The 9,471-nt window shown below is 49.2% G+C and overlaps 2 protein-coding genes across 5 annotated transcripts in view; both read right to left on the bottom strand.

Moving 5' to 3' along the window:
* The window catches only part of Dctn1 (dynactin subunit 1), a 34,984-nt gene extending 31,561 nt beyond the window's left edge, over window positions 1-3,423 (bottom strand). For both annotated transcript variants that reach the window (XM_021188179.1, XM_021188191.1), the window contains exon 1: window positions 3,346-3,423. The gene's annotated coding sequence lies outside the window, so the exon portion shown is untranslated. The remainder of the gene's footprint in view (window positions 1-3,345) is intronic.
* Window positions 3,424-6,526: 3,103 nt separating this feature from the next.
* Window positions 6,527-9,471, bottom strand: part of C2H2orf81 (chromosome 2 C2orf81 homolog) — a 6,610-nt gene continuing 3,665 nt past the window's right edge. The window contains exons 2-4 of one of the 3 annotated variants that reach the window (XM_021191696.1): window positions 8,371-8,592; window positions 8,067-8,288; window positions 6,527-7,947 (exon numbers count right to left, since the gene is read on the bottom strand). In XM_021191696.1, coding sequence (XP_021047355.1) covers window positions 6,610-7,947; window positions 8,067-8,288; window positions 8,371-8,592 — 1,782 coding nt within the window. In that variant the 3' untranslated portion in view covers window positions 6,527-6,609. Of the gene's footprint in view, window positions 7,948-8,066; window positions 8,289-8,370; window positions 8,593-9,471 lie in introns of those variants that run through there. The other 2 variants (XM_029534668.1, XM_029534666.1) reach the window with 2 other exon arrangements.

Genomic DNA, 9,471 nt, shown 5'->3' with positions numbered 1-9,471 from the left:
TATATATATATATATATATATATATGCCAAAGCCAGAATCCCAAAATGGCAAGGTCCCTAAGAAACATTTGTCAGGCAGTCTCTTACCTTGTCCTGGTCACACACTTTGATTAGCAAAGATCACTGGATTGATAGACCACTGACTCCCAGAACTAACTGCTGCCCTGGGTGACAGAGGACACCGAGAACCCAGTTTCCATCTCCCCTGATACACAGACATCTGCCATCCCCTCCATAACTCCCTAGCCTCTAAGCAGACCACAGCAACTCTGATCTTTTCTAACCTCCACTTCCAGGCATCACAACCACTGCTGGGGCTGTATGAAGCCCTGAGGCTCTTGCGTTTCTCCCAGCACCTCTGACTCCTTCTGTTCAGCGTCTTCTCCTCTGTACCCTCATGTCCAGCCAGGCCTCATTCAGCACCCACACCCTTCCTTTCTCCATCCTTCCTTTCTCCATCCATAGCTTTGAAAATTAGAGCAAATCATTTCTCCTTTTTGGTGCTTCTTCATCTGCTGCTTGGGCCACCTTACAGGAAATTACATCAAGTGAGATCATGCCCAAAAAAGCTCTGTGATCTAGACAGTTAAACATAAAGCCAGGCATTGCTGATCTCATTGTCAGTCTAAATCCTCTATTGCAAGCAAACTCTTAGCCTCTCCTCCCTCACTTCCCACTTTTTACAGTCCAGTAAGATGAATATTTCTCAAACACTACCCTCTTCACGTGTCCATCCGCTATCTTCACCACGATTGTCTAATGGTCCTGGGTTTGGTGTGTGCAGTTTCATCTGCCCCACCAAAGCTGCTCCCGGTGCTTTCTATAGTCTTGCACTCCACACCCACCCTTAGTCCAGATAATAATGCTCCACTATGTACAAATAGAGACAGATTTAAGAATGAATCTTCTTAAATATGATGAAAGAATTAAGCACCAATTCAGTTTGAAGAAAAACGCTGGGAATATCTGTCATCAGATGCTGGAAGAGGCTATGTCCCCTCAGCTTCCTTCAGTGTTTTTGAGGCAGGGCCTCTGTAGCTGGGGCTGGCTTGAAACTCGTTATGTAGCCCAGGCTGTCCCCAAACTCAAAGAGATCTTCCTGTATTTGCCTCTCAGGGGCTAGGATTATAAACTGGTATCACAAGCATGGCTTAAAAGCCAACTTTCGGTTTTATTCTTGTTTAAGCAGCCATGGCTGTCCTGGAGTTCAATATGTAGCGTAAGCTAACCTCAAACTCAGAGATCTGCCTGCTTCTGCCTCCTGAGTGCTGGGATTAAAGGTATATGCCACCTCACCTGGTAAGAGTTAACTTTTTTTGTTTGTTTGTATTTTTGAGACAGAGTCTGTCCATGTAGCCCAAGCTGTCCTGGAACTCACTCTGTAGACCAGGATGCACTCGAACTCACAGAGATTCACTTACCTCTGCCACCCAAGTGTTGGCATTAAAGTTGAATAATACAAAACCAGGCTCACTCCTGGTAGCTCCCACCTTTAACCCCAGCACTTGGGAGGCAGAGGCAGGCGGATCTCTGAGTTCGAGGCCAGCCTGGTCTACAGAGTGAGTTCCAGGACAGCCAGGACTACACAGAAAAACACTGTCTCAAAAAACAAAAACAACAGCCAAGTTGAGTGTTACCATACCTGGAAAGAGTCAGCTTTTCCTTGGTTTAACTCTAAGAGATAGCCTAGACAAGGACAGATGCCACAGGGTGGCTAAGAATCCTAGCAACTGGGATATTCTGGAGAAGCAGGCACTGAAGGCCAGTTGTGGCTACACAGGGAGTTTGAGGCCAGCCTCTATCACATGAGATCCTATCTCAAGGGGGGGGGGGGAGAGACATATCTAGTTATTTCTCCATTATTAGAACTGTTCAAGCCAGATTGCAAAATTTGCCAAACTGACAAGAGTATCACATATAGAAGACAGCTACAGCAAAGGTGGCTGCAGTTAGAAGCCCAGCATTGAGAGGAGAGGAAGCTGAGACGTCTTCTTGTCCTAACTCCTGGTTTAAGGGCTGGATAAAGTAACTAACCCAGGGCAGTAGTTTGTTCTACATAGCAGGTAGCAAAATGTGTCCGTCAGCTAAGATCTTGTCCCTGAACAGCATCACCTGGGAACCTGTTACAAATGCAGACTAGATTAGAACTATATTTTCACCAGACTCTATTAAACACATACCTTCATTAAAGTGAAAACCACTGGCACACACTGCCCCTTTACAATGGTGGGTTTCTACTTCTGGAACTGCATTTCCAAAACGGCACCAGATATTAAGCAGACAAGACCAAAACACAAGCAAGCAAGCAAGCAAAAATCCAGTATCTCCCTGTCTACTTGGGGAAATTATGCATATATATATATATATATATATACATACACCCTAGTTAGACACTCTTGAGAAATACCTCCAGCATACTGAAATGGTCTGTTGAGAAAACCTGAACTTTCAAATATATATGAATGCAGAGCATCTTTTACATAATAAAGTTATGGAGCTGAAGAGCTGGTTCAGAGGTTAAGAGCACCTACTGTTCTTACAGAGGACCTGACTTCAGTTACTAGAACTAAAACTGGCCATAACTCCAGCTGCAGGGGCCTGACATTTCTGGCCTCTATTGGGACCTACACTCATATTTTCTTTCTTTCTTTCTTTCTTTCTTTCTTTCTTTCTTTCTTTCTTTCTTTCTTTCTTTCTTTCTTTTTTGGTTATCCTTATCTGTTGAAATACAGTATAAGTTAGGCTTTGACAGCACAGTAGGCTAAGAACGCCAATTTCTAACACAGTTCTTTCATTCTCAGTACCTTAAGTACACCAGGGTAACAAGGGGCCAGCAGCCGCTTGCAGCTCTCTGCGCTGCTGTAAATGGATTTCAGCCTAAAGATCTGACTCTTTGAAAACAGCAATTTCACATCTGTGTGCTTTAGCTGTCGTCCAGCCCACAGAGACGAGAGGTGTGTGTACAAGACGACTACACAAGGCTCATTTTGTAAGCCTAGGTGGACCCCAGGACAAGGCGTACTCACACATCAAACGCATTTCCAGACCCCCCCGCCACGTTTGAACCCTCTAGGATTGATTAATTTTTGTCTTCGTTTAACACAAATTTCTAAACACCTGCCCACAGAAAGCCTGAGCTCGGTACGGTGTCACAGCAAGCAGGGCCCCCCTCGCAAATCTGAAGGAGAGTGGGCAAGCCTGGGAGAAGCGCTCAGCGGGGCCCCAGGCCCGCCCGGGTGCCACCCACCCTTTGAGCCCACCAAGCCCTAACCCCGAGTCCCCGCCAGCTCCGCGCAAGCTTCGGGGCAGCTCAGCAGACAGTCGGCGGGGTCGCCTCCCGCGTACCTGCTGTCAGGGCTCCGCGCCCGGATCGGCCCCGCCGCCGCCCGCCGCCCGCCGCCCCGGACTTGCTGCCCCGCCCCGTCCCGCCGCGCCCCGCCCCACGGACTGCCCTGCGCGCCGCCCGCTCCCGCAGCGATCCCCCAAAGCCCTCGGGTCCCAGGAAACTCTAGATTTCTGTGAGCAGTCTCCTCATTCCTGCAGCCCCGCCCTAGCTGACAAGGTGTCGCCAAGCGGGGCAGAGAAAACATCGATAAGGCACTGAGCTAGACACCTGCGGCAGGGTGCGTGCATGTGAGCATGCGCACGCGCACTAAGTCTGGGAAGTTGATTAGGACCGCGGTCGTGAGGCGTGGCGGGGTGAACGCCCTCTGCTGGAGGATCTTCTCGGGGGAAGGATTGGGAATTTTGATCTCAAAAAGTGACAATTATGGACTGGAGATCGGGAGAGATAAATTAAGATGTTCATTCCTTTTTTTCTCCCCTCTTCAGCATCCCTCAACCCCCACCCCCCAGAAACTGAACTGTCTAGAACCAAGAGGTCAGCAGCATTGAAGTGCGTCTTTTCAATGGAGGTGGTATAGAAAGTTTCAACAGTCCTTTTGTCTTCAGTGGCTCATTGCTAGCTTTTGAGAGTTAACTGGCTTGTTAAAACTAGCGGCAATCCAGTACTAGACAAGATGAGGCAAAAGGATTGCCCCAAATTCTAAATTAGCCTGAGGTACTACGGTACCAAGTGTACAATGATTTAGGCGGGCATGAAGGAAGGATCAAAATGTGCAACTCTACAGGAGGAGGAGTTAGGATCTCGCAGACCAGTTCCAATTCCTCCTTCAGTTTCTGAGCTGTGTGAAATCCTGTGCTGGTCACAACCACTCAGTACCATGTCCTTATTTGTTAAATGACTATCAGTGACAGGATCTAGAAAGAATGGACACCTCCTCTATAGCGATCCTTTCACTCCCCATTTCACCTTCTAAATATTTCTAATTATTCTGAACACACAATGCATTCCTACCATCCAAAAATCAAACTGGAGGCTATGGAATGGGCCAGCAGTTAAAGGGACTTCCCATACAAGCCATACAAACTTGGGTTTGTCCTGGAATCCACGTGAAGATAGGAGGAGAAAACTGACCAAACACACAGACACACCAGACCACATGCATACCACACATCACACACACACACACACCACTACCACCACCACATACACACTGTACACACAAACTACCAAATGAAATATAATAATAAAATTAATACTTTAAAGTATTTACTGGGTCAAACATGATGGCACATGCCTTTAATTCCAGCACTCTAAATGCAGGGGCAGGTGGTTCTCTGAAAGCTGAAGGCCAGCCTATAGTATGGATTAACTTCCAGACCAGCCAGGATTACATAGTAAAACCCTGTCTCAACTTAAAAAGAAGAGGAGGAGGAGAAGGGAGAAGAGGAGAAGGAAAGAGAAGGAGAAGAAGGAGAAGGAAAAGGAGGAGGAGGAGAGAAAAGAAGAAGAAGAAGAAGAAGAAGAAGAAGAAGAAGAAGAAGAAGAAGAAGAAGAAGAAGAAGAAGAAGAAGAAGAAGTTGTTGTTGTAGTTGAAGTTAACTCGGGACGCAGAGGCAGATCTTAGGGTTTTAGGCCAGCCTCATCTACAGAGCTAGTTCCAGGACAGCCAGGGCTATACAGAGAAAGCTGACAGAAAGTACCACATCTCAAGCCCCCTGAAAAACTATGCACTGAGATGCCTTCCTTTAGCCCTTGTCCAACCCTAGTCTAACCCTCCTTGCTTGCTACAGGTAAATAGTTTCTTGGTCATCTAGTAGATGTTTTAAATACAGGCTCTTATGAACACAAGAGTTCTACTCCGTTAATCTCTTATTCAATAGGTAGTACAGTACAGACTTACACTCTGCCTTTTTTCCTTTATAGAATCTGTAGGATTTATCTATTTTGTGTGTATGAGTGTTTTGCCTACCTGTATGGTATGTCTGTGCACCAGGCACATGGGGAAGGCAGAAAAGGGCTTAGGTCCCCTGGAGCTAGAGTTGGTTGGAGATGGTTGTGAGCTGAGCCATGTGGGTGCTGGGAATTGAACTCAGGTCTTTTGGGAGAGCTGCCAGTAATTACTCTTAAGTAACACTGAGCCATCAAATTCAAGCGAAGTGGGTACATCTTTTCTGGTTGTACGAGCTGTATTTGAAATCCTAGCACTTGGGAGGTTTAGGTATGAAGGAGTTCAAGGCCATCTATGGCCTGCCAGCCAGCCTGCACTGCAAGAGAGCATCTCTCGGAAAACAGAGAGAGGCCCTCATGTGTTGGTGTACATACTTATCAACTGGTTCCTCTAGCTACTTTGTTTTTAATTATATGCATGTGTATTCATGTTTGTAGGAGCACACATGCGTGTATGTGCATTTGGAGGCCAGAAGTTGACCTGGAGTCTCTTCCTCAATCACTCTCTTTATTATTATTATTATTATTATTATTATTATTATTATTATTTTGAGATAGGGTCTCTCACTGAACCTGGAATTCACCAATTCTGGCTAGACTGGCTGGCCAGCAAACCTTAGGGCTTGTTCCATCTCAACTTCCCCAGAATGGAGAGTGGGGGGCTTATTCGCAGGCCCTCAATGCTTTGCTTTACACAGCAAGTGCTCTCCTGCCCCTCTTTCTAGTCTTTTGCTCTTCCGTGTTGTGCAACCATGGGGTTACATAGGACATTTCACATGTGAGCATATATGTGCATATACTAATTGATTAAGATGTACTGGCTGTGTGTATATGTTTTACCTATAAGTCTGATTGATACAATGTTTTTCTGTCATATGCAAAATTCTAGGTTCATTTCCCTGAACACTGAAGTAAAAAATCAAACGGAAAAAAATAGGTGTTTCAATCCAAGATGAACTTAATAAGCTCCAGGAGCTAGGAAAGGAGAGTGAATTCATGTGTGGACTCTATGTTTATAATCACAGTCGTGCACTTCCTCCCATACTGAAAGGACAAAGTTCTCCCTGGGAGCCAGATTTACCTTACAGTCCTATCTTCCCTTTTAACGAGTGTTTTGAGGAGGGGAGGGGCGGGGGGGGGGGGAGACAGAACGCTAGGGGACAGCCTAAACCATGTCTCCTAAACCATTACAACTGCGCCCCCTGGAGTTCCGTTAAGGAAATAGACAGCTTTGGAAAAAATGGCACCATCTCGCCAGTCAGTTCCTGGGGCAATGCGTTTATTTTTGAGCAAGGTTCAATTCCCAGTGTGGAGGATCAGGACCCAGAGTTGGGCACAGGCTTGGTGGGGAGCAGCCAGGCTTTGGGGGTCTCGTTCCTTAGCTGTTTCATAATCACCTGAGGTTTGGACACACCTGTCTGGATGGGTTGCTGCTCAGGCGCCTGGGGGGTGCCTTCTTCAGCCTCCTCCTGGATGACAGCAGGGTTGAACAGCTCCTGGGTGCCCCGGTTCCACATGCTCACACCAGGAACCAGCTTCATGGTTTCTGAAATAACCATGGGCTTCCACAGCACTTGGGACGTAGCCTCGAGGACCTGGGGCGCCGCTAGGGGCCATCCAGAGTCCTCCTCCAAGGGTGTCACCTCCACAGGTTCTTGACCCTGTGCAGGCACGCGAGTCCGACCCGCCCACAGCTCTCCCAGCTGCTCCGCCTCCCGCTCCCAGCCACTTGGCCACTTAGCTAGGGGCCATAGTTTGGGGCTAGGGGTGCTGGCGACGTCGGGAGGGATTGGGTTTCTAGCGAGGAAGCGGAACCCGGGGCTGAGGAATGGCACGTTTGACCCGAAGGAAGGTGAGGTTTGGGCCAAGTTTAAACTAGGATCCGGGCCCAAAGCACGGAATGTAGCACAACGCTGGAGAGGGAACCTTGGGCTAGAGACATGGAGTTTGGAGGGCGCACGCGAACTAAGGGCTTGGGACTCGCATGCTGAGGTTCGGGCCCCAGCTTGACTCCTCCGCGGGCGCCCGCGATATATTTCCAAAGGGCGCACTTCGAGGTCTGGGATCAGGACCTCGGCCACGGGGCGCACCCAGTGTCGGGGCAGCCGCGAGGAATCCACGCGCAACGTGGAGGTCTTGTGGCTTGGCCGCACTTCCAAGTCTCCAGGCTGCAAGAACGCGGAAGGCTCTTCCGGGGTGAGTGCACCGTGGACGGACACCGACCTTATCGGGCTGCTGCGGAGCTGGCCCTGGCTCTTAAAACTCAGCCGGTCCCCTGCCGCGTCTGGCTGAGGTACGCAGAGGTTAAGATCCTCGAGCGACAGGTGTGAGTCGAAGGATGATCGCTTCTCCTCAGAGGCCTGCAGACTGACGATTTGGGGCTGCTTCAGAGAAGCCTGGGGGCTGTGGGCGCGCTCGACTTCCGGCGTAGATCGTAAAGACTCCTTCGAGGACACAGCCAACATATGGCTTCCCTCTTGGCCATGGGGTAATTCCAAGGCACCCCCGGGCTCAGCTTCCTCAAACGCCTCCAAGGTGACCGTGGGTCTCGGGGTGACTTTGGGCTCGGCAGAAGGTTCTGAAGATTGTGTAGGCTCCTGGGACTCTTTGTCCCACGATGAACCTAAAAGGAACTGGTTGGGTTTCCCAGGTTCCTGGGGAAACACACAAGGGTAATGAGTTGTTGGAAACGGAGGGAAAGGACCTCACTTCGTGGTCCTGAGCGGCTCCAGAGGAGGCTTCTGTAGGAAAGAGGCTCGGGGCTTGGGCTTACTTCATTGTGGAAGTGCTCCTCTACACCAATGGGCGCCGGTGTGTGCAGTACAGGCACGGAGCCCTGGGCCCAGGAATCCGTGGTGCATGCCAGGAGCTCCTCATCCTCTCCCCACGTGGGGTCCTCAGCCACTGCAGATTCTCCCTCATCTCGGGCCAGGAAGCGCCACTCAGTGATCTGCAGCATGGCCTCTCGGGCCTGGCTAATGGTGAATGGAACACACTGTGGAAGCGAGGGAGGGTCTCAGCCTTGCCAGGAGAGACAAGGTAGAAGATAGGTCTGGAAGACCCAGATCTAGGCCCACCTGCTGGGTCAGATAGACTTTGAAGGCACACTCCATAACTCGTGTCACAAGGTCGGCCAAGATGTCACCCACTACGTCCTCTCCCTCCTCCAGGGACATAAACGCAATCCATTCTGCCTCATTGAGCCGTCCTGGCACGATGTCCACCTGCGGCACCGGCTGGGTGGGTGGCCGGGCTTTTTCTGCCTTGGATCGGGTTACCCCACGATCTCGAGCCTGCCTCTGTGGGAACGAAATGGGCACTCAGGACAGGAAATCAAGAGGGTGGGACTGTTGGGCTAAGGACTAGAAAGACTCTCCAGGTGTTTTCTAAGAAAGAAAAGGGACCGGGACCAGGAACCTTCAAGTCTGTGATACGCCGGATGGACACTCTGTAGGTATATCACTCAATGTGCTACTCGTAACAGCCCTCCGAGCCCTCTTCAATGACAAGGAAACTGACACCTGACAGAAGTTAGCCCTCACTAATCATGCTCAACTCAGCTCTGCTCTTTTGCCTTACTGCAGTGTCCAAGTTCTTGAGAGTTCCAAGAAGTCACGGAGATTTAGACTCCTCTGCTTTTGTTACATTTTGCTTTGAACAATCTTGTTATGTAGCTCTGGCTGGCCCAGAACTTGTTATGTTGAGAAGGCTTACCTCAAACTTGCAGCAATTCTCCTGCCTCTGACTCTCAGATTCTAGGATTACAGGAATGGAACAGCACACAAAGGTCTCTCCGTTTTTGTTATTTGTTGCCTTTTGTGGGTGTATATATTGTGGTCCTGGAGAGTGAATTGAGGACACTGCATACTCACTAAGCTAAATCCCTTCACCTTTTTTTACTCTCCCACTAACCCCAGACAGGGTTTCTATTTGTAGCCTTGGCTACCAGGCTGGCCTTAAACTTGAGCTCCACCTGCCTCCACTTCCCCGGTGATGAGATTAAAGGCCTGTATCACAACCACTCATCCTTTCTACTTCTGTTTATTTGAGACAGAGTCTTTCTGTGTAGTCTTGGCTATCTTATCTCTATAGACCAAGCTGGCCTCGAACTCAGAGATCTGCCTGCCTCTGCCTCTGCCGCCTCTGCCTCTGCCTCTGCCTCTGCCTCCTGCCTCTGC

The sequence above is a fragment of the Mus pahari genome, chromosome 2 (assembly GCF_900095145.1).
Source record: "Mus pahari chromosome 2, PAHARI_EIJ_v1.1, whole genome shotgun sequence".
Lineage (NCBI taxonomy): Eukaryota > Metazoa > Chordata > Mammalia > Rodentia > Muridae > Mus > Mus pahari.
Note: the sequence above shows the minus strand (reverse complement) of the source record. Positions and strands in the feature narration are given on the sequence as shown.